This window comes from Haemaphysalis longicornis, unplaced genomic scaffold (assembly GCF_048455015.1).
Source record: "Haemaphysalis longicornis isolate Haplotype H1 unplaced genomic scaffold, Haemaphysalis longicornis Haplotype H1 scaffold_778, whole genome shotgun sequence".
Taxonomy (NCBI): domain Eukaryota; kingdom Metazoa; phylum Arthropoda; class Arachnida; order Ixodida; family Ixodidae; genus Haemaphysalis; species Haemaphysalis longicornis.
In genome coordinates this window covers 53,690-77,936 of record NW_027526440.1, presented here as the reverse complement: position 1 = coordinate 77,936, position 24,247 = coordinate 53,690, and the positions used below count along the sequence as shown (strand labels likewise).

The window sequence follows — 24,247 nt, the reverse complement described above, 5'->3', positions numbered from 1 at the left end:
AAACAAACAAGCAAAAAAATTGTAAGACTAAGACTGACAAGCATAGTTTTAAAAAAAAGTGAACCAATTCTAGTGACAGCGGAAACTTCAGCTGGAACGTATGGAAATGAAGGACGGTCGAGAGAAACATGGACACAATGCTGTTTGTGTTTTTCTCGACTGTACATTGTTTCCTTACGTTCCAGCTGAAAGTTTTCCAGTGATCAGGAACTAACTCGCCCAATCCCAAGCAATACTCTCGTGACAGCCTGCTGTTACTCCCACAGCTTGCGAGACGGCAAAATGTTGGTGCTTTTCGGCCGTGCCAAAGTTGGATTCTGTCAATGCAATGCCATACTTTGCAAACACCACTGCGAACAATACACCCGCACAAAGACTGACAACACAAGGGTCCCGGCTTTGTTTTGTCCGATTCTCCTCCCCCAAGAATCAGCTGCATTTGCCTAGCCTATGGAACACTGCAATTTGTTTCTCTAAACACACAAGCCTCCACAGCGACAGCTGCACAGTGCAAACCTGCTCATCCACTTAAATGCTTCAATAAACGTTTTTTTCAGGAAAGGAGCGATGTTTATGAAGAATCCTTTGCAGAAATTCTCTACACAAAGACTTCCGTTTATGGGGGAGTTCCTGCAATGCAGAGGCATTTCATAAGGGCAAACAACAAGTGGGAAGTTTGGTGCCGATTCCTTCGAGAGGACAAATTCTCTGTCAAAATTTGGCACGTAAGGATTTAATACTACGGACAATGTGGAACTGCCCGCAATGCAGACATTTGACAGGGGCAGACAACCAGTAGGAAGCTTGGTGCCAATTCCTTCGAGAGGTCTTCAACGACACTACCCATCTAATTAACAAGAGAGGCGGAGATCTAAGAGCATTAGCTACCTCGAGGAATCGCGCGAGCTCCTTGTTGTACTTCCGCTGCAGGTCCTGGACGGCGCGCTTGTAGCGCTCCTTGTCGGCATCGGGCATGGCGTTCCAGCGCTTGGCAATCTCGCCATGCGGTTCTTGGGGTCCACATCCACCAGCTGGCTCAGCATCTCCGTCGAGAACACCCCGTAGCCGCTCCTGCAAAACGGAGCACGCCACACTCATCCAAGGCTCTTCTCGTTGATCGTACAACAGGCAGTTGGAACTTCACCTTCGAATATTACAGCAGAAAACAGTACAACTGAGGCCAGGAAAGACAAAGACAAGCGCTTTCTCGCAACTAAATGTTTTATTCGGAAAAAACAGGAACGTGCGTGAGGATTGTATGTGCACCGTGTGTGAAACTGAACAGACCAACAGAACCAACACATTACTACACATCAAACAATAAAATCACATGAGTGATGGCATCAAACGCAGTAATTAGCAGGAATAAGCACACGTCAACAACTCCAAAACTCCTGATTTGCACTGCACGTGCTTTCGCACCATATGGTTTTGCAGTAATGCACGTTTTTTCTTCGTTTGTTCATTGTATTTCGTACGGAGTGCACATTCAATCATCACACATATATACGGGGAACTCCCGTTAAGATGAACTCAAAGGGACCATGACAATTTGTTTGTCGTATCAGAAGCCCTTCCAAAAAACAAATCGGCAGAATGCCCAGGTGCATGCAAATATCTTGCTTTAAGGCGGTGAATGAAGTAGACTTACAAGGAAGGAAAAGGACAAAATGATCATTTATTTGAATGCGCAACTTGATAGAAGACTGCCTTCAAGTGCTCTTGCCCTGTTTTATCCAGTCCAAGTGGCAACGAGAACGTACGCCCGCTACCGCAGCCAACAACGCTTCAGAGGCAGAGAGGGAACTCGTCACTTTTTCAGCGGTGACGCGGTGGGACTTGCAACACGATCCGACGCAAACTCACATGCTCCCGCTGAGAAACAGCATTGGTCAGGAGAGCTGCCACGTTCGCGAACAGGAAGCCTCCGTTGTCGCTCTTTTTTTTTACTTTTTTTATCCTCCTAGTTTTGCGCCTCTCTCCTCCAGAGCAGAGCGGCCACAAAAATTGCCCTCGCTCTTTTTTTATTTGCTTTGCCGTTGGCTTTGCGGGTTGAGGGGTGGAAGAAATGGTAGCTTTAACCAGGGTGTCGAACCGGACTTTTTTCGGGTTCGGTTCGGGTTCGGGTTCAAGCCTTTTGGGTTCGGTTCGGGTCAGTTCCAGAGCACCATTCCGTTCCGGTTCGAACCGGTTCAAACGGGTTCAAACGGGTTCGAAGAAAAAAAGCAGGCGTGTTTTTTTCTGTTAATTTTTTTGTGCTCGTTTTTCGTTTCCTTATCAAGGCGGCATAAAACCAAGTCATAATGAATGTTTCTTTGAGCAAATATTTTGCCTTGGCCGAATTAAAGCGACCCTGCAACACTTTTTCAACTTTTTCTAAATACTTGCAGAAAGTAGTCAACCAAGACATCCTGTACTTAGATTAGGGGTCGCAAAGTGCCTCAGCGAAAAATTACTGCTCTTTCCTCATCAGATAACTTAGAAATTTGCTTAAAATATTTTTCTCTCCTTCCGGTCTTGGCTTTCTTCGACCGCTGAATGACATCATTACAGCGGTGTAGCGGCTATTTGACGGCTTTCCTTAAGTTGCAGAATAGAACGCATTTTATAGCCACTTTAAAAAGAAAGCCACAAAAGCGAAGCAGAAACGGAAGCTGCATCCGCAGCGACTAGGAAATCACGCACTGTTGCTCTGTGCTGGCAATTGCTATAGTTCTCGCAGTGCTTCCAGATGCGCAGAAGGGTGAAAGCGTTTATCGAAAGTGTTGATTTTTATTTATTTATTTATTTATTTATTTATTCATTTATTTATTTATTGTAGGGTTTAACGCGCCGATGCAACGCAGACGATGAGGCGCGCCGTAGTGGAGGGCACCGGATTAATTTTGCCCACCTGGGGATCTTTAGCGTCCGCCGAAATCTCGTACACACGGACGTTTTCGCTTTTCGCTTCCATCAGAAAAGCGGCCGCCGCGGCTGGGAATCTAACCCGCGTCTGTGTTCTCAGCAGCGCAACGCCTTAGCCACTAAGCCACCGCGGCGAGTTTATCTAAAGTCTTCAATAGCTCATTTAACTGTACAAGCTACTGCAAAATGTTTTCTATGGTAGTTTGACGAGTATGTGGCGCCCCCGCCCCCTCCCCAATTTTCGTTGGCCGCTAAGTTCGGTGGCCCTGCCAGGATCGGTGTGAAAGAAACATTGTGCATGGCTGGCGAATAAAGTTAACACCGACGAGCAGAGCTGCTCGCGGTCAGTCACCGTCACCACCAGCACGCTGCGGGTCGTCCCTCGGGTGGAGAGTACTACGACCCTCCCACGTTCCAGAATGCGGGCCAAATCGTGACAGATAGGTCAACGATTACAACAATAACTGAAGCTAAACAAAAGGTTCGTTGGGGCACTTAAGGGCACTATTTGTATGAATGTGAAAGCATTGCTCTTTATGGCCGCAAGTTTACCGTTATTAATTTAAGTTCGTTCATTTTCATGATTTAATTTTATTTCATACTTGGCTTATACCACGGCAATTTTATACACCACAGTTGTTTTCTTGAGGAAACAAGAAATATGGCAGACGATTACGGTAGTCGCTAATGCGAAATTTGAGCGCTGCGCGAACTGTAGTCTTTTCGGCGACGGCGCATAGCTGCTGTGTCTTAGGAAGTGATCGCGTCCACAACAAATGCACGACGGCATGCGGTATACTCTGTCGTTATCTCGTAAGGCGTTGCTGCCGTGGAGCATGTCTCGCGCGGTCTGGCAATTTCGCCCTCCCCTCCCACTTTCGCCATACTTTCGTCCTCCGCTTTCCTGCTCGCTCTATCTTCGGTGGCGTCTTCGTTCTCTCGGTTACAACGAGGCCGACGCTGAGAAACTACGCAAAACCACAGGAGCGGGCGCTTAAGGGCTGCGCTCTAACGCATGGCTCTTCAGAGCCACCGCTGTGCCGCCCTGTGATCCACTCCCTTCGCCGACCGGTGACTGCCGCACATCGTCTCCAAATAATGCGTCCTCGCCACAGTCTTCTCGAAGGCGAACATGTACCCTCCTGGCCAGCGGGCAGCGCTCCGGTGCCTCCAGTGCCTCCCCCATCAGTGCATCCTAACCAGAATCTTCTGGAAATGAGCAGCCTCCCTGCAGGCAGCCTTTTGCCTCGACCTACTAAGCAGACGACCCGCCCGTCTACAATCGTTTTTGGTACCCTGGAGTGTCGCCGTGGTGGGGCATTTTGCGTCTCCCCACCCCCCCTTCCCGGCAGCTCGTGACGGGCCGCCCCTCGTCCCCAAATCATGCATCATCACCAGAATGTTCTGCCTGGCAGGCAGGCAGGCAGGCAGGCAGGCGGGCAGGTAGTTTACTGGCAAACGGGCAGTCTCTTTGGCGGGCATCTTTTTTTTGGATCGATCAAATGTTACGCACGCACGCACGCACCCCTATTTTCGCACAATGAGGCAAAAAAATATGCATTGTAAATAAATCGGTTGGTCTGCTACGCTTTTCATCTACCCCAAGTTTCAACGGCGCTTTAGCTTTAACACGAAAGGATTAGCAGTGCTAGAAGTAGAAAACAGTCTGGCGTTGGCGTTAATTTCTGACTGCCAAGCGTGGCAGGTGGCATTTAGAGCAATTTCTTTCTGCTTATCTTTTATCTGCTAACAGGGCTGTTGGAAAGAAAGAATGGCTATAAAGGCTCATTGGATGGCGTGTATAGGACGGCATTGGATAGGGAACCACCGGAGATATGAACTTTCTAATGGCCCTTCAGCGACCGGAGACAGCGATTGGGCTCTAGGAGAGATAATAGCCAAGTGAAGTCACAAGCAGCAGTAATGATCACTTGTAGAGAGAGAGAGAGAGAGAGAGAGAGAGAGAGAGAGAAAATGAAGTTTAATTAAATTGAGGCAAAGGTTCAGAGAGGCGTCCTCATTCGAGGGGGCCGAATCGACAGCCGTTTCCATCAAGAGCAACTGATCTTGAAGGCCGGAGCTGGTCATGGCTGTCTCCCAAATCTCTATGGAAACGTGGAGGTTGGATGGATCTACAGTACACTTGTCGCAGCCGCCTACTATGTGTATGAGGTTCCCAGGCTCTCCACACAAGCGACGAAATTGAGAGATCTGTGTCCCGTCAAAGAGGTGGAGTCTGGTGGTGTGTGGGAAGGAGTATGCCCGCAGGGCGCGGAGTAATCTTTCCTGGTTAATCGGTAGCGATTTGTGCTGGGAGGAATACGTTCTACAGAAGAGGCTATAGTTCTGAGAAACTTCCTGGTCTGTGACTGCAGGATGCATGCACTCGGGCCCGGCTTCATCAGCTGGCTAAGCGGGTCAAATCTCGAGCCACGAGGTTGGTGATCTTGTTTGCCGGATATGCCAGTATGAGCTGGTGCCCATACAATCGTGACTGTCTCGTTGGTGGTCTCCGATTGATCATTGGAAGTGCTGTAAGATGCAATCGATCGTTGGCAAAGTTGGGCCACGCCTGCTAAGACTCTGTTATAAGAGTTTTGGTGCCGCTTCCTTAGCTTGAAGGGGGCTGTGTTCGGGGGATGAGGTGCTACACCTGTGGGAGGCTGCAGAACGGTAGCACAAAGAAAGAGAAGGTATTGAAGAATGCTTTCGGACGTCTCTTTCATCAAACCAGTTGATCGTTCCTCCCTTTTTTTCTTTCAGTTTAGTTTCTTTCCAACTGTCGCACCTCATATAATACACATTTTGAAAACCCTTTGATGAATATAAAATACGCATTAGGCAATTAGTTATTAACTTTAGTGCGAGATGGTAATTTTAATATAGAAACAACATAACAGCGCAATACGGGCACAAAGAAAGAATTTTTATAGCGTTCAGGTGGTCGTCACATAACTTTGCGGATACTTTGTGCTTGACAAAATTTCGTGATTGGTCGAGAAGGAGAATGCTGCAAAATTTCTAAATGCCAAAGACCCCAAAGATATCATGTGTGGTCCCACCGTCTAATCTGCCTGAACTGACTCGCTAGTTCCTGGAATCCAAATTAATCAACACACCAGTCCCACTAATTCACATTAGCTCATTCACTCACCTAACTAATCCACCCCGTCTACCCGCTAACCCGCATTAATCGACTTAAATCCATCCGCATTTTAAGTTTAAGGCTGAGCAGATTCAAGATAACATGAAAATGCTATCAAATATAGTTTAAAAGTGGAAATTATAATCCCCCTTTTTTATATCTCATGTTCTCTTAGAGCAGTAACCAAATGACATTACGGCACTGTATACAAGCAGAAGGGAAGTTAATTTTGAGAACTTCGAGTGTTTGTGTCTCAGTGCTGTTTGTATATAACTGCCCATTCAAACTAAAATAGGTGGAATATATAGATTTATTGTTGATGGTGTCCCTGAAGGCCTTCACAAGCGGACAGGGATGCATGCGAATTAACAACACATTAAAAACTTTACACGATTTTAAATCCCATGCAGATAGAAACCATGAAGAATATTCCATGATATGTTGCCTCGGAATATGCGTTCTAACTTAGGTTATGCTACATGTAAAAGATAATTGGGAGAGATGGGCAGTACCTAACGCAAACTGATAGTATATACGGACAACTTTACATTAAATTGAGGGCAATAGTAAGAAGAGAACATGATGGGCCTTGGGAACTGCAGACTATGCGAAATATTTCATGGTTCTGTCTGGCGAGTGGCAAAGGTAGAGACCGAAATGGAAAACTGGAAAACTAGAAATCATATTTTTGAGGCCCCGGAACCGGTTCGGAACGGTTCCTTCGATTCGTTCCGGTTCGGGTTCAGTTCCAAAATGGCGGAAAGAATACTGTTCCGGTTCAGTTCCGGTTCCGGGCAAAAATTCGGGTTCGGTTCCGGTTTTCGGTTCGGTTCCGGTTCCGGTTCGACACCCTGGCTTTAACTGTGTGTCTTTTTTCTCGCCCCCTCTCTTCCTCCGTGGCGCGAATTCGCTTCGCGCTGTGGTTTTCCTTCACTTTTCTTCCCCTCTGGTAGCGTGAAAGCCCCGCCGCATCTCGCCAAGACTGCCATGTTCGCTACCCAGAATCGCCAGCAGTGATGATCACCCTGAAAGTTGTCCGTCTTTCACCGATGAGTACGTGGAAGCCTGCTCGTTTCAAGCAGACTTTTTTGCACTCAGTCTATGTGAAACCACAATGTTCAACATAAGCGACAATTTGTCTGAACCGCGGTCGTCTTATCGGGAGTATTCCTGTTTTTAATGAATGAATGAAGCGCGTAGTTTTGAGAAAGCGCCCATCTTTGTTTTTCCCCCCAGTCTGTCATGTTGGTTTGCACCTCGTTTGAAGATATTTAATTTAGTGTTAATTACATTTCTTTTCCTCATGCACAACGGGACCAGCGGAACAAACCTATTGACCACAAGATTGTTTCTATACCAGCATTGTTGACAGCACAGCAGTAGGCGGCAAGCCAAGTTTGCAAAGCGTTGCTGAAGTAGTATACGATATGCCTCCTCGTACGAGCAAGCCTAGTGCCTCCCACAACGCATCACAAGGCAGACTGCTCTCAGGCACATGCAGACACGCATGCCCTTCTCACAGCAAGTGTAAACTCACTGGGGCGGTTTCTTGGGCTCCCCCTTGAAGAGGCGGTTTCTTCGGTTCAAGCTCGGCGCACTCGGGGCCTGGTACGTCTTCTCCTCTTTACTGCAGGAAAAAACGAAAAACAATGGCAGTTGTGGCTCACTCTTGCAACAAAGGCTTGCACAGGCAAGAAGATATTTGCACACAAAAAAAAGACGCCAATGCGCCACTTACACTTTGTGGCCATTGGTCTCCTCGATGGCCTTCTCCTTGGCTTCTGTCGCCATCTTCTTGTACTTCTCCTGCAGGTCGAAGTGGCAGAAAGAGCAAGGCAGGCCTGGTTAGCAACCCAGACTCCACAAATGTGGGTCTCGTGCCCTTGCAAATGTTGGCTATGAATGCAACAGCACTAACGGAAAAATCACAGAACTTAGCGACCAGTCAGTTTGTGCCTCCCAGCACCCAGTAGGGTGGACTTTGCTGCTGGCCGTGCGTACCACACATTCTTGGTCACTCCTTTGTCTTCTAAACCTTCTAAACCAGCCGCTGCTTCATACTCCATTTCAAGCAGCAAAGTTTAATGAGCAACAGAATTGCTTCCGAGGGATGCATAAAAGTGCTTTCTATGCTGTACATTAGAAAGTATGAAAATGTATTTTCTATCTTTTTATTAACACTTTTCTATCCTACTGTTTCGGCAGAATGAATAAGTAATCTTTAACTATACTGAGAACTATTTCTTGGCGACTAAGCAAATACCTAATTGCATATTTGAAACTAGTGGGGAAAACAGCTGCAAGACTGACAAGTTTCCTTGTATCTGCTCAACAAATACAACTAATTCTTTCAATACCCACATACCCCCTTAAGCTTCCTCGGTTCTTTGAGCAACCATCGACTTCTTAGAAGTTCAGTCACGCCAAAGGCAACAAGAACTTCCAAATATAGTCGAAACCCGCAATAACGAAACCGCCGGGGAAAGCAAGAAAATTCGCTTTTGCGGGAATTTAGTTGCCGCGAGAATGAAACATAAACGACCGGAAAATTGGCCACAAACCAAACATTTATTTCCTAAAGTCGGTTATATTACTTCGTGAGCCTTACCTTGCAGAAAACGTCACAGTTCAGCTATCACTGTACAAGTGGTTCATTGCTAGTCGTCGTGCGCTCCCAAGAACGAGATCGTGTCAAACGCATCCAAAACATTCCGTGGGTTCACCTTCTCTGCACGTTTTCCGCCGTGGCCCTCGGCACCGAGTACGTCCGATCATGCAAGTGGAGTCCAGCTTCTGTTTACGAACTTTGCCAGACAGAGTGGCACCTCGTTGCGCCAATACTGTTTACAAAACTTAGTGAGCACCGCTTTCTAGACGTCCAGAAAGGTCACAGCTGTAACTGTTTTGTTTTGCGCACGTGCGCCATTGAAAACTGGTGGGATCCTTGCTTTTCAAAATGGTTGAGCTAGTTGCAGGCGTTGCGAAACACGCGCAGGGCGTTTCCAAACTCGTCGGCGCTATCCTCCCTTGGGCCACTGACTTGGGCGATGATGGCTGCCTTATCTCGTAGCGATAAAAACCTCCACTTTTGAGCTGGCGAAGGCAGCTTACTGAGAGCAAACATGCCAATCGCCACACACAAACAACAAACGCACGCGCTCTGTTCAGCGGTAGTGGGCTAGCGTAGCCCAAGCCAAAGCCGCGACTTGAGTCACCATGTGTCGCCCCCTGGTGGTGCAGCTGCGAGGCTGCCTCCACGGCCGCCGGCTGCACGGTCTTTTGTAAACAAATATGGCGGCGGCCATGCAAACGTGCTGTGGCTGAAGTTTACGCACTTTTGAGTCCAAAAAAAATGCACTTGAGCACTTTTTGGATACAGTTACCCTCCAAAGGGTCGGTAAAATGCCGACCAAACTTGCACCGAATTTCGTTAACGCGGGATCTGCTTCCGAAAACGTTTCGTTGCCGCGAGATATAAAATACATGGGCGTCTATGGACGTTCGCCGGGGATGCGAAAATATTTCGTTGCCGCGGGAATTTCGTACCAGCGGGATTTCGTTATCGCGAGTTTTGACTGTACAGTTACACCTCGATGTAACGAACTTCAATGTAACGAAACCCTCGATGTAACGAACCACGGAATTTTTCGTAACTTGAAGTGTATGCTCACCATGTATTTTTACCCTCTGTGTAACGAAGTCCCGTTTGCCGAAATTTCAATGTAACGAAGTTTCACGGACAACTAGGCACGAAATTTAAGTTGTAGAGGTATATTTTATTTTGGGAGACGCAAGCGCCGAAATGGGATCTCAATAAAACGCAAACGGCAACACGGGCCGCCCGATGCCGCGGATGCAGCAAGCCGCGGAGTCTGAGCGAGCCCCTTGCTTAAAAACTGTGTGGCGTGCATACACGGGTGGCGCACTGTTTCTGTCGGAGCCTAATCGTCTACGCGGGCATCAGCGTGAACGGCATGGGGCATTTTCTCACCGCAAAAACGCGCCCCGCAAGCCATATGCGCGCTGACACAGTCGCGGAGACCACCCGCGCGATGTGGGGTAGCTGCAGCGACCGCTTATAACCGCTCGCTGAAACGCAACTCAATGGGCAAACGAGAGGGGCACGCGAGAAAAAAAAAACGTATTACGTGGGCGAAATTTTCACAGTAAAACCATAGTAAAACGTCATGCGCGCCTCTTACGAAAGCGCCCACCAAACATCCTCCGCTGTGGTAAGCCTAATCGCCTCTTGCGGGGCCGCCGCCGCCGCCGCTTTGCCCTTCGTTCGAGTTCGCTCATGCTCGTTGGGTTTCATCGTTCCATGAAGCATTTGTGAAGCTTTATGAGCCTTGTGCGCGCGTTTTTTTTTACACCCGCGTCTGCGATTGGGGAGGCGCGCACCCTATGGCGGGAGCTTCGAAGCGCTCGGGGATGCCGAGGATATTCGATTGGCGCTTTCATAAGCGGAGCGTATGACGCTTTACAGTGAAAATTTCGCCCACGTTATCCGCTTTTTTTTTTTTTTTTCTCGCATGCCCCTCTCGTTTGACCCTCAAGTTGCGTTTCAGCGAGCGGAAGCGCTCGCTGGAGATACATCGCGCGGGTTGTCTCCGCGGCTGCGTCAGCGCGCCTGTGGCTTGCGGGGCGCGTTTTTGAGGGGAGGAAACGCTCCATGCGGTTCACTCTAATGCCCGCGTAGACGATTAAGCACCGACAGAAACAGAAACAATGCGCCAGCCGTGTATGCGCGCCACGTTTTCTTTTGCAGGAAATGCTTCACGGGATGAACACTTCATTAAAACCGCGAATTTCAATGTAGCGAAATTTCAATGTAACGAAGTAAATTACGAATTTTACCGACTTCGTTACATCGAGGTTTAACTGTAGTACGCACAAAGGTTAGGTAAGGGTAGAGAGGAAGAAGTAGAGAGAGACGGAGCGATCTCCTGTTCTCGTCTTCCTAGAAATTCAGTCAAGCCGGAGGCAGGAAGGACTTTGAAATGACAAGAACAAAGGTTAGGTGAGGGAGAGAGAGAGAGAGAGAGAGAGAGAGAGAGAGAGAGAGAGAGAGAGAGAGAGAGAGAGAGAGAGAGACCTTCTTGCGGTCGGGCAGCTCGGAGAACTCCCGGGCGAGGGCACGCATGACCTCCTGGTGGGACATCTGTGGGCAGCGCTCCTTCATGGCAGCCAGCTTCTCCTGCTGGAAGAAGAACATGGCCGACAGGGGCTTCTTGGGCTTGGGCCGCTCCCCGGCCGGGGGCCGGTTCTCGTCCCCGGGGGCCACCCGCGAGACTCCGCCCTTGCCGCCGGCACCGGCCACCGCGTGGTTGGCCGCCTTGCCGTTGCCCTTGGCGGCCGCGCCCGCCGACGCAGACGACTTGTGCGCCGCCGCCTCGGCCTCCACCTTCTGCCGCTCTTCCTCCGGGAGGTTGCTCAGGTACGCCGCGTACTTCTCCTTGTACTTGGCGTTCGCCTGAAATCCGAGTCCAGGCCGGACTGAAACTTTATTCGGAACATTTCGAAACTTCATTTGGAACACTGTTACATTTCCACGGCGTGATCATTCTTATAAAGTTAAGTGCAAAAAGAAGATATTACAGCCAACTGCTAAGCAGCTCTTTGAGTTGACGAGGTAAAGCATTCCGGCTATTACAATTTGGTACCCAAAGTGAAAATTGAAGCAACCATATGGCAGGAAGGTATGGCCCACATGGTTTGACTAACAGGCCGATGAGCTAGCCTGTACAAGTATAAGGTCTGTACAAGGTCTCCCATGAGTCCTCCCTTACCCCCCCAAGAACGTTTCCCGCCAAGGAAAGCGCAAGCGCAAGTAGTGAAGCAGAGGCAGGGGAGCCCCACCTTGGTGGCCTGCTTGTTGTAGGAGTCGCGCTCCCCCTGGCTGAGGTTCTTCCAGAGCTGCGAGATCTCGGCCATCTTCTCCTTGGCCGGCACGTCCTTCAGCTGGCGCAGCATGATGCGCGAGAACAGGCTGTACCCCGAGCTGCAAGTGGAGATGGTGGGCACAGGCACATGACAATCACTGTTACTACCACACTGGGCCTTGAAAAAAAACTGGTTGATTCCTGTCATAGGAATCAGTCAAACACGAAAGTGAAATGCGCAGTGAAATCTGCAGCTGAGCATGATTTGCGGGTTGGCAGCTGTCTTGTGGGTGTGCTTGGCGAGCGGCGTCCTGCTGGCGGGGTCGCTTTGCCAAAGGTGTACTGGCGTCAATTCCATGACGGATATGACGTCAGTGAAATCTTGGGGTATCGCGGCATAAAACACTTTTGCGTCAAAATATAAAACCCGAAAACGAACAACCCTAAGTATAACGTACCCTTTAGTAGTAAAGGTTGCTTCCCCGCAAGAAGACCCTGTGTACAGGGAAGCACCCTTTACAGGCTGCCTGCTTCGTTGTACAGGCGTCACTTCCGTGACGGATATGACGTCAGCGAAATCTTCGTGTATCCGGGAATAAAACGCTTTCGTGTCAACGGGTATTCACACGAAGGAAAAATCCGCCGCTTGGCTCCTAGCAGTGCGCATCATGTGACCCCTACGTCATGGTTTCTCTCCGGCACACCGCTCCGATTGGAGGTCGGAGCTTCTGCTCGCGAGCTACAAACGATCCAATGCTTGGTGGCGGAGGCGGTGGGATTTCGTCTGCTTGCCGGGCAGCTGGCCGCGACTGAAGTTCTAGAGCGGTTGCAGGCACTCTATTTTTATTGCTTCATATTACAATGGGCGCAACAATGCGCTGCGCACACGACAGGCGCACTGAGTGAGCCGCGTCTACCACCAGCACGGTCGCTGGGTGAGCGGCGGCCGCAGCCGCTAAGTGGCGCAGGCCAGCCCAGGTAGCTCGAGCGATAGATTGTTATCACTCCCCAAGGCGCAAACAGGGCTGCACATACCAGAAAGGGGGTAATGATGTGATGGAAAGTTGCATTAAAAATCGCCATCTTGCGAGAGCGGCAATCGAATATTTGCCGCAGTGTTAAGCCTAACATCTATGTGTTAAGCCTAACATGTATGTGGGCCCGTAGGCGGACGCCCGGCTGCTCCCAGCGCACGTATCCCCAACCACTGCCTCGCGCGTCGCACGCCGTTCTTTACCCGCGGCAGCGCTTGCATCACGTCCACGGCCAATCCCTACGTAGGGGCTTTAGCACAAATTGCCGCCGCCACGGTATCAGCGGTGCTACGGCAGCTCTGCTTTAGAGATAGGCGACTGCAAACATTGATGTCCGTCCGACAGACGCATCCTCCGTGTAAGAAGGAGCTGGCCGAGCGCGGAAGTCCACCTGCGACCTGCCTTGGATTTCTCCGCTGAAACGCTCCGTTGTGTGAATACCGCTTTAACTCTTTCGGGACCGCCGGAAAAAGTGATGAAAAAGGGAGGTCTCGGTACAAATTTTTTTTTACATAAAGCAAAGGCACCATCCTGCCTTAGCATATACCAAAATGCAGCTAAGTATATGTTCTTTTACATACAGTACCAAGTTTTACTTCAACACTGACGATAGAATCATGAAAAAATCTGAAACTAAAAACTTCGTAAAAAACTACAGAAAAAGATAGAAAAAAGCGTAAATATGAAAATATTAAAAAAGAATAAAATTATTTCAGGATATACAAAATCTAACACAATGCTTTGTTTCTTCATTGAAAAAGTTTGATGCGGCTAGGTGTAACTGGTTTTGTGTTTTGTGTGTGATCTCTTTGGCACTAGGGCCATGGCTACGTCGTCGCCCAGGTACAGGACGGGCTCTTGTCTCGGCGAAAACTTGATCCGTTTCTGCACTGGTGGCAGGAGATCACCACCATAGGTAGTTAACACCCTAGCGAACAAATATAAACCAGCCAGAACATAGTTCGAGCGCACATACCTACTCCAGAGCCAATTGAAACCGAAACCAACACCCACCTTTGAGCGCGATTTGATGTTCCAGGCTGATCGACACCCGAATCCTCACTCGAGCTGAAATCCGATCTCTAAAGCCGCATTTCGACTCTTCACTGCCACTCTCATCGTTAAAATCCACAGTAGAAGGCGAAGATATGTGAGCCGAGACGAGGCGGATTTCTTATCGCGTTCGCACGAGTATGACGCCATGTTTGTTTACATTCGAAACCACTGCCCGTCAGAATAAAATATCTGACGTGTTGCCACCTGGCGATAAAAAAAGAAACTTCACAAAAGAGAAAACTCCAGTTTTCAAACTATCTCCTAGATTTTGCTAGGTGTTCCATCGAGCGAAAATTTGTATTCTGCAGGCTCGCGAAACCATCGATCATATGTGATCGATGGCCTATGGAGCGGTCCCGAAAGGGGGGGGACACTGGTCTTAAAACAGCCTGTTTTAATTTTCAAGCAACCTTTCTGAAACTTGTCAGTCTTGCTGCTTTTCTCCCACTGATTTCAGATATGCCATTATTTTCTCAGTAGGTCAATTAGTTCCCAAGATAATTAGCACTAATTAGCCATTTTTAGTCAAGCAATAGACAAAACAGTGTTGGTCATAAAGCTGTAATCTTTATATTTTCCAATACTATGAACCCTGGTGAGTGCAATAATCGAAGCAGTTTTTTGATGCAGCGCTTGGAACTAATTTTACAGCTCATTAAACTTTGGTAGCACCAGTTGCAAGGAGCCATTTTGAGTGCCCATTTCAAACACCAAAGTTTAACGAGCTGTAAAATTAGTTCCAAGCGATGCATCAAAAAACTGCTTCGATTATTGCACTCACCAGGGTTCATAGTATTGGAAAATATAAAGATTACAGTTTTATGACCAACACTGTTTTGTCTATTGCTTGACTAAAAATGGCTAATTAGTGCTAATTATCTTGGGAACTAATTGACCTACTGAGAAAATAATGGCATATCTGAAATCAGTGGGAGAAAAGCAGCAAGACTGACAAGTTTCACAAAGGTTGCTTGAAAATTAAAAGAAATTGTTTTAAGACCAGTGTCCCCCCTTAATAACAACCAGAGCAACATCCCCTCTGGCGATGTTGGCAAGGAAGCCTGTCTTGTGCCTCGAGGACATTGTGGAACGGAAGGCTACACTTAAGACCAAGGCGCACTTCAGCTGCACCCACAATACAGAAAGGGAACCCCCTGCCCCCTCCACAAGCCAAGTGGCGGCTTCCGAGACTCACTTGGGGGGCCTCTCGGGCTTGCCGTCGCACTTGTCCTTGAACTCCTGCTCAGCCTTGCTCAGGATGGGCTTGGTGGCAGCCTTGAAATCCGGGAACGCCTGGCTGTACTCGGCAACCTCCATCTGGCCACATGAGGAACGAGAAGCAATGTCCTGCACCCATCCCATTCTGCTGCGGGGAGCATGTCAGCGAGTAAGTAAGCGGTGAGTGCTGGTTTGCAGGTTTTGGCAACATCATCATCATCCTCATCCTGTCTACGCCCACTCTCCCATTATTCTCCAATTATCCCGGTGGTCCTGTGCCAACTGCGACCAACTTATCCCCGCAAACTTCTTGATCTCATCTGCCCACCTAACTTTCAGCCGCCCACTGCAACGCTTGCCTTCTCCAGGGATCCACTCTGTTACCCTCAATGACCAACGGTTATCTTGCCTTCGCATTACATGCCCTGCCCACGCCCATTTCTTCTTAATTTCTCCTAATATGTCCTTAACCTGCGTTTGTTCCCTGACCCACTCCGCTCTCTTCTTGTCCCTTAAAGGGACACTGAAGTGAATTTGTCAAGCTCCCGTTTTTGCTTGCACTGCGTAGACTGGCTCAAATTAGCACACTTTTCATCGTTTATCCGGTTGACAAATCGGTAATTATTTTACAAAGCGCGAAAGAAGAAAAACTACCATGCGCGGTTTGCGGCGGCCGCACCAACTAAGGCTGTGACGTTGAGAGGATGGGCGCCGTGATTGGACGATGCCCAAGGTTAGCAATCACACAAGTTTCGGTTTCGGTTTCGGTTCTGTAAAACATAACCAATGGCTTTGTTGGATGGGCATTCCCAATATCTCAGTAATCATCGTACCGCGCTTCTGCCATGCTGTCGGCTGTAAAATGCGTAAGATAAGCCTCCCAGGACGGCTTGGAATCGTAGCATTCACTACCCGAGGCCTACGCAGTGCATGAACGCCCTCCGCGTCCCCGCATACGCTCAAATGCCATGCGCTTTTCCCCCATATTTGGAGCTTGCCGCACTCATGCCTGTATCGTAAAAAGCGTGCTCGCACCAGGCCAAGGGTCTGTTGATTCTGGCCTGTGCCCACTGCCTGCAAGCAGTCGGTGCTTATGGCAACAGCACGCCAACGAGAACTCACTAGCGCGCCAGTGCCAGCCTGCGCGCGTTTTGTGAACTGGTTCGTGTAGCCATGAACGTAGCGGCCCCAAAAAAGGTGAACTCAATATAGAAAACATCGGCGGAAAACAAAAAAGTTAACTTACAAAAAAAAAAAAAAAAGCACGTACCCGCGGGGATTCGAACTCGTGACTCGCAAAACATTTGGAGTGAAATCCCAACGCCCCAGACTGCTAGGCCACGGAGCGGGACGCGAGTCCGTTGCTAATATAGGGTATATATTGTACAACCGGTTTACACTTTTATTTAGTTTTGGCATTTCAAGCCACTTAGGTGACTATTTGTTGTACTGCGATCGTGCAGTAAGCGTCGCCCGAGTTTCCACAGTAGCTCACGTCTAGCAATTGCATTTCGTAGACGGAAAAGCGTTCGCAGATGCGTAGTCGTGCTGCTGACCGCTGTGCTTGTTCGCCCAGCGCAAAAAAAGTGCTTCCCGCGCCCTAGTTTTACGCTGTACGGTAAAAATATCAGTTGATTTTATTTGCTTAGTACCTATATTGACTTCGCTGACTCTTCTCCCGCCTTCAAGAGGCCTTATATTTTCCTACTGGCGTACCAGTCAGCGAAGCGTCGCATGTGCAGCGCTTGTGTGAAGCGACCTTGACTTGGAGCTAGATACAGTGTACAAACAAACCAAGTAAAGAAAGGCACATTCTTCCATTCACAAACGTGTCCTGGCTTCGTTTCAACTAAGCGAACGAATTGCGACCAAGCAATTTTTTTTAACCTCCTTGATTGCGACGACCCGCCGGCGGCCGGCGGACGAAACGCTGGGCCGACTGACTCTGTCGGCCGTGGCGCAGCCAATTGCCAGCTCATCCCCTCCTGACGTCACACGAAAACGCCACAGAAAATGGGCGAGCGTAAAGAGAGGAGGACAGCGTTTTCGAATTAGTTTTTCTACTAAATAAAATCGCGTAAACGCGCCTAGAGTGGTCGAAACATGGCCTGGGGACTCCGGACTACAATTTGCGCTAGTAATCCCGCAATGTTTACATATCACTTCAGTGTCCCTTTAATGTTACACCCACCATCTTCCGTTCCATTGTTCGCTTTTGGCAACATTTGGTGACAAAAGAAGCCAATGGCAACCAATGAACTCTGCAACGGCAGCAGTTGCCTGCCCCCCTCTAATAGCCCTTCATCAGGCCTTTAATTTAAGAGGTCAGAGCAAGCTGAGCCTGCCACAAGCTTTTTGGCTGGCGTGTTCCCGACAACAGCTGCCACGTTGCTGCAAACACTATTGTGCTGCTTCAGGGGCGTGCAATGACTAGGGCCTGTCAAGCCCGCTTTCTTTCTTGACTCCAGAGTGGATGCAGTGAACAGGGGTGCAATCGTCATCCCATCTACGATTGCAGACCAGCAAAAAAACCATGAGACACTGTGTCGTAACTTCTACTCTAAAACGGCAAGCTGAACCCTGGTTCACTCCGGCTTCACCCGTCTGGCTCATCCCTTGTACTTCAATACGACCAACCTAACCCCTGTATTTTTGAACCCCACCCATCAGCCTCCTCGCTAGACGCGTTCCGTTTGCCCAGAGCCCCCTCACACCTCGTATCGCTGCTGGTCCTGGAGTGCCCGTCGGATCCACTTGAGCCGCTTTCCGTCGGACAGCTCGGCCCACTGCTTGCGGATCTCCTCCTGGGCTTCCCGCTTGTCCAGCTGCGAGAGGTGGAGAGACGGACCACGGTGAAGTCACCAACCGTGCATGGCAATCGTGCATGGCCGTGCATGGCAACCGTGCAAAGGCAATCAAGAAGCGAGTCCCACTCAGTGCACGGGGAACGGTGGGAGCTGGGAATGGGCACGAGTGCTTCAAAGCAGCTGCCAATGAGCACGTGTGTCAGTTATGGCCACACGAATTAACCCCTCTTAGTTGATGAGGATGCGAAAGGCAGCCCCTTATGTATAACCTGCACGCACGCAGTGAAAGACAACAGTAAACAATGTAACAGTGCTACAAACAACACTTAACAGAGCGCCTGTAAAGAAGTCGTCGCACTGCCGTTCAAGCAGTAGAGACAACAAGTGCCATCACCAGCAGCGTCTGCCAGGTGCAGCAGCCCTAGCTAAGGCCTTCAGCACTTATTACCTTTGCACTGCCTGGTGCTGTCCCAAGCAAAAACGCGAGATGGTCTGCACTACAAGTAACAAACGCAAGGGACAAAATGTGCTGCGTAAAAACAGGAACAGCACTGACGCCCCAGACTACTTTCCACTCTTGAGGGCAAAAGCATTTCTGAGCCAAGACATCGTATGTTCGGAAATCTTGTTTGCCCCACCAACCATATTCCAGCCAACAGGCTTACAGCAAAAGTGGAGAAAATATCTGCGAACAGCTTCACAGACATTGGCCCCCACACAATACTCCAGCAATTCAGGGCGTCAGCTACCAACAGCTTATTTGGGGAGAGGGGCTAAAACTCTCCCATCACCGTAGATTTATCGCCAGTATTACAGCACATGCACTGCTGGAGGAAGCAAGCACTGGCCCCTAAATATCCTACTGATGCTTTACCCCACACTCCCAAGCTCTAAATTCCTGTAGAAAGCCCACAGTTTCAGAGTTGGCCACGCTTTCGATTATTTTGACATTTCTCGAACTCTGTGCTAAACGTGTCACTTTACACCCCCCCCCCCCCCCCCCCCCAACCCCTTCACAAGACGCAAAGCAACAGACCACCAACAAAGGAGGAACTGGCACGACAGGTCACTACAAACAATTAGCCCAGGCGACGAAGCACACAGTGCAGCCAGCAGCGTGATCAACCCTCGAGGCTTTGAGGAGGGCCGCTAGCATGCACGCTGTCCTTCAACACCTTCCCTTCCGTGCACTCACCTTGGCCAGGTCGGGCTTCTTGAGCCGGTCAACGGTGAACAGCTGGATGGGCGTCTGAGGCTTCTCGGGCACGCTCATGGGCGGTGGCGCCCCGGCGGGGTGCTGCTTGCTGTTGGCCTCAGGGAAGGCGTCCGGGTTTTCCTTCCTGGGGGGGGGGGGAGACAAGGGCAAGATAGGATAGGCGAGAGTGAGCAGCCAAATTTCCACCACCACTTGCTGTCGGACAAGACAGACGGCAGGGCGGGGGTTTCGTGTCAATCATTAGGGATGACGATTTTAGTCAGTGGTGAAGTAGGCGTAAAGCAGGCAAGAACGATAGCCAGTGCAGATGTTCACCACTGGCGCTTGTCTTTGTTTTTGTCCTGTAAAACCAGATGGTCAAATAAAGTGGCAAGTCAGCGGTTATTTTTCACCACACACATTACTTGCCCTGCTCTACGTATTGACTGGTCGAGAAATTGCCTTTCCTGCTCATTGAAACCCTAGTGTGCACTACAGGCAGTTTTGGTAGGAAAGGCTCAGCGCCCACAGCAGCCTTTTGAAGAAGCAGTTCTCAGTTCACTTGTTCTCAGAGTTCAGCCCTAGCAAGGGCCGAACAAACATGCACGCTTTCCGAGGCTAACCAATGACAGAGGCACAAAAGCAGGTACAGGCATTCCACAACTACCGTATTTTCCGTGTATAGGTCGCGGTTTGTTTCTGAAATTTTCGTTGGTGCGTCTTACCCACCGGTGCGATTTATGTATGAAACAAATACGGTTCGCGGCGGCCATGCGTGGCCAGCGCACGTTGAGACACAGCTCTATGGTCTAAATGAACCCAAAGCCCACCGCTACGCCGTTTCTCATAGCCCATATGACACTTTGGGACATTAAACCAAAGAATTTGCAGCTTTTTCTAGTCAAAAACAATGATAATGGCCTGCGAAAACTGCGCGCCACTTTCTGCCATGCGCAGTAACTGCAGTTCAGAATAAATTCAAAGTAACATCAAACTGGGTTGCAAAAACAAAATGCAGCTTATAAATTATTACAGAGAGTTACTCTTAAGGAGGTAAACGTGCTGCTAATTTTTAAAATGACAGCTTGCTGATAAGTTTCGATTTTGGGGCCGCTTCCGTTCGTGTCACTCCCGTCCGCCATGACACCTTTATTGCGCTGATTTACGACAGCACGCAAGAGACGTGCGATGTTTGGAGAGGCAGCGAAAGGGGTCTCCGACTCTTGGGACTCCATTTCTACAAAATAACTTGTAGCCAGGTTGATAAAGGCCGGAGTAATCCGGTCCGCGAGTGGTGACGATGTTGGCGAAGAAGACATCAGTGAGTCGGAGGACGACAGCGACTCGCCAGCAGAACAATTGTTTATTTGTTAGCGAGTCGGAGGAAAAAGACTTCGATGGTTTTGCCTAAACCCCGTTTGTAAGCACATGCCATCTGTGTGTATCAATAAACCATTTTTGAGAAGTTCTGTATAGACTTTGGACAGTATATGCACATGTCCAGCCATCCTTACCGGGGGATGCGTTCATAGGCGGCGGCCACCGCAACCATGTACTTTCGCCGCACTTCTAACGATATGATTCACTATGAGTTTACCTAATTAACCAGGGTGTCTAGCAAATTGAATAATTAAATTTCCCTGACTTTTCCATGTTTTCCATGACCATTTTAAACGAAATTCCCTGACCTATACAACAGGCGCCATTTGTAGAAATGGTCTATGAAGCATATAAAAAGCATATACAAAACTCATTCTATCATAAGGAAAAACACATTAACTTCAGTTTGAGGTTTGCTTGCCTTCTGTTACGGCTTCAGAGAGTTTATTTCATCTTGCGGGATAGAAGCTTCAAGTTGCGCTTCAGCGAGCACCTTTTGCTTTTTTTAATTGTCCTGGCTCGTCATGCAACGTGAACCGCATGGTGCGTTTTTGCACGCGATTCGGGCGCGTCGGCGTTGCGCGTGCGATTTTTTGACGCCCGCGTCGACGATTTGCGCGCGCGGCAGCTTCTGCCTCGCTCAGAAAATGACGCGCGTTGCGCAAGGAAGTGGGAGGAGCTTGCCGACTTGCGCCAATGGAGAGCCGCACGCCTCATGGCGGCAGTTTTCAAGCTCTCGAGACAGCCGGATGGCCCCGCAAGAGGTGTTTAGGCTTACCACCCCGGCAGGTATTGCATGGGCGCTAACACTAGTGGCGCGGATGATGTTTTATAGTACCGTTTTCGCCCACATTATAAGCTCCTTTACTTCACAAAAACTTTGTGCGTGCCTTGTGTGGCATTTTAGAGAGCGCTTAGAAGTGGTCGCTCGAGCTCCCGTCACCAGATCGCGGTCGAAGCCACCGCCATGTTTCCGCTGCCGGCAGCAGCGCGCGCAGCGTGCAGGCGGTTCCGCGGTAGCGTCAGAGCGTCTGTGACGTGCGCGGTGCATTTTCGCGAGCAGAAAACGCCCCACGCGGTTCACGCTAAACCACGTCATGTTCCTTTTTGATTAGGTAATTCTGGCTTCTGATGTCATAAGAATGAAGTTCTTTCAAGATTAGCTCTCCAAAAAAGCGCTGACTTTTGAAATTCGCTGGAAACAAAAAGCGCGTTGTGCGTGCGATTTGGGCACCGCCTACATCGCCCCTCTGCGCAAGTGCTACCAGCAACCTAAGCCAGCTGCGAGCTGCGTGAACCGCACGGCGAGTTTCTGCACGCGCTTCGTGCGCGGTATTTTCATGGTCGCGTCGACGATTTCGTGCGTGGCTGCTTTCCTGCACAAGCAAGTGCGTTTGTGCCTTGAGTACCATTTTAAAGAGCGGTTAGAAGCGGTCGTTGGAGCTACCGCACAACTCCGCGGCCAATGCAGCCAGGCGCGGTGCGTGCCGGCGCCTGGCGCTTGGCACGCACCGCGCAGGTGGTTTTCGCGGCGGCGTCAGCGCGCCTCAGGCGTGCGCGGCGCGTTTTTGCTTGCAGAAAAACCAGAAAACGTTTCATGCGGTTTACGCTTTCGTCGCGCGCGAACGTGTTGCGTTCGGTAACTTCTTGGGGGCCCCCAACACTGGTTTCCCCTATTCTGAAACTGTGGGCAGGCCCCAAGGTGGTTTTCCCTGACTGGTACTACTTGATTGAAAAATTCCCTGACAATTCCCTGACTTTTCCCGGTGGCGCAAAATTCCCTGACTTTTCCCGGTTTTCCCAGTTTTCCCGGTCGCTAGACACCCTGTTAACAAGTGCGTCTTGTATACCGGTGTGTCTTATGGTGCGACTTATATAAGTTTTTTTTCTCGGAAAAACTGTTATTTTGAGGGAGGTGCGACTTATACACCGGAAAATACGTTAATGCGTACAACCCAAAACGACGAGCCAGGGGCATGCTTGTAAACAAATGTGGAGGCACTCACTTGAACTTCTTCAGCTCCATCTTGTAGACATCGTTGTCCCGGTCAAAGCTCTCCTTGTACTTTTGCTGCAAAGGAGATTTGAGTAATGAACCACAGAAAGTGACATTGAATGCATTCGACAGAGAGGCCCTTCCCCCTGCAAATGCTCAGACGTGCATCAAACCAGATCCCCTGGCTGCACTTCTTTTTTTTAAATAGCAAAGCCTCGCTGCGTGTGAACTTCCCTGCCACACGCAGCTACAAAATGTAGAAAAGCGTGGGTGAATGCACTGCCCGACAGTACGTTTGCAAAACTCAGGCATTGTAACGGGCTCTCGTGTCTGCCCATGCCTACTGCAAAAAGAGAGAAAGGAACTAGAGGCTGCTGGAACTTCAACCAAGGCAGTTGAAGAGAAAGAGTCATCTTCCCTCACCCCTCACTGTAACCCCTCCCGACAGCAGCCCCCCTCGCGCGTACCTTCTTCTTGTCGGGCAGCTCCTGGAACTTGTTGGAGATGACCTTGGCCAGCTCGGTCATGGAGAGGTCGGGGTGGTCGCGGGCGTACTTCTCCCGCTTCTCCAAGAAGTAGCGGAAGTAGGGGGTGAGGGGCTTCTTAGGCAGGCCCGGGTGGCGCCCTCCGCCAGCCCCGCCCCCGCCACGCTGCTGGCGGCGGGCGGTGCCGTTGCCCGGCAGCCAGGGCCGGCGCAGCCACTCGCGGGCGTCGCCCACCAGGTCGGTGAGGGTGCGGTAGCGGCGCAGCTTGCCCATCAGCTGGGCCCACTTGTCCTTGCACTGGGCGGCCGAGTAGGGGCCGAAGCGCACCCGCTCCCAGTCCACCTTCTCCACCATGGTGGAGTACTTGACGAGGTCGTGTGCGGGCAGGCATGCCGCCAGGTTGCCCACCAGCTGGCCCAGCTCCTCCAGGCTCCAGCTCAGTGAGGACACTGCGTTGCGCATCCCCCCCGCCTCGTCAGCCACGCTCACACCCACATCGCTGCACTCATAGTATGAGGCGGAACAGTCGACAGAAAGAAACTAGGACTGGAATGAAAGCTCATTGCCTCCTTTATGATGTTGATGAGCGTTCGTACCGTCGTCCTTCTTTACTGTCATTGTCCATGTCGCGCTCTATTTTTCAATCTTTATGATGTTTGCTTACGGAAGTTGATGTCTGTTTAAAAACAAGTAATGATTGATTGTAGCCTTAATGTGTGATTAGCACAACGTTGAGCCTAAGATATGAACCAATGCAAGCCTTACCGTACATCAAGCTGTGCGTGTCAGCTGTCGACCTTTTTTAAGTCAAAGGCCACGACGTATTAACTCGCATTCCAGAGGCCCTGGGTTCGACTGCTACTCAACCCCAAACTTTGCTAATTTTGTTTGCAACTCAATTACTTCACTTCTATTCTCTTTGAGTCGCCTGCCATTTTAGAAGCCATCGTGCTGCTACACAGGCCAGACTTTTGCAACAATGAATGCAAACAATACGAGAAGGCGTAAAGGTGGCAAAGGATAAGGAGGTGATGTCACAAAACTGCCAACTTAGCAAAAAAAAGAGCCATCAGCATCGAGATGTCTTCTTTGGTGTGCTGGTGATTGCTTTACTGTTAATGTGAAACTAAGAATATGTATGA

At 49.7% G+C, this 24,247-nt stretch overlaps 1 protein-coding gene across 1 annotated transcript in view; it reads right to left on the bottom strand.

Moving 5' to 3' along the window:
- Positions 1-636: 636 nt before the first annotated feature.
- LOC144148119 (nucleolar transcription factor 1-like) overlaps positions 637-24,247 on the bottom strand; it is a 37,333-nt gene continuing 13,722 nt past the window's right edge. Inside the window, 11 exon segments of the mRNA XM_077679707.1 lie at positions 637-1,001; positions 1,004-1,071; positions 7,590-7,679; positions 7,791-7,858; positions 11,148-11,525; positions 11,912-12,053; positions 15,220-15,341; positions 17,957-18,067; positions 19,245-19,389; positions 22,631-22,695; positions 23,088-23,554. Of these exon segments, the coding sequence (XP_077535833.1) occupies positions 712-1,001; positions 1,004-1,071; positions 7,590-7,679; positions 7,791-7,858; positions 11,148-11,525; positions 11,912-12,053; positions 15,220-15,341; positions 17,957-18,067; positions 19,245-19,389; positions 22,631-22,695; positions 23,088-23,554 (1,946 nt within the window). The 3' untranslated portion in view covers positions 637-711.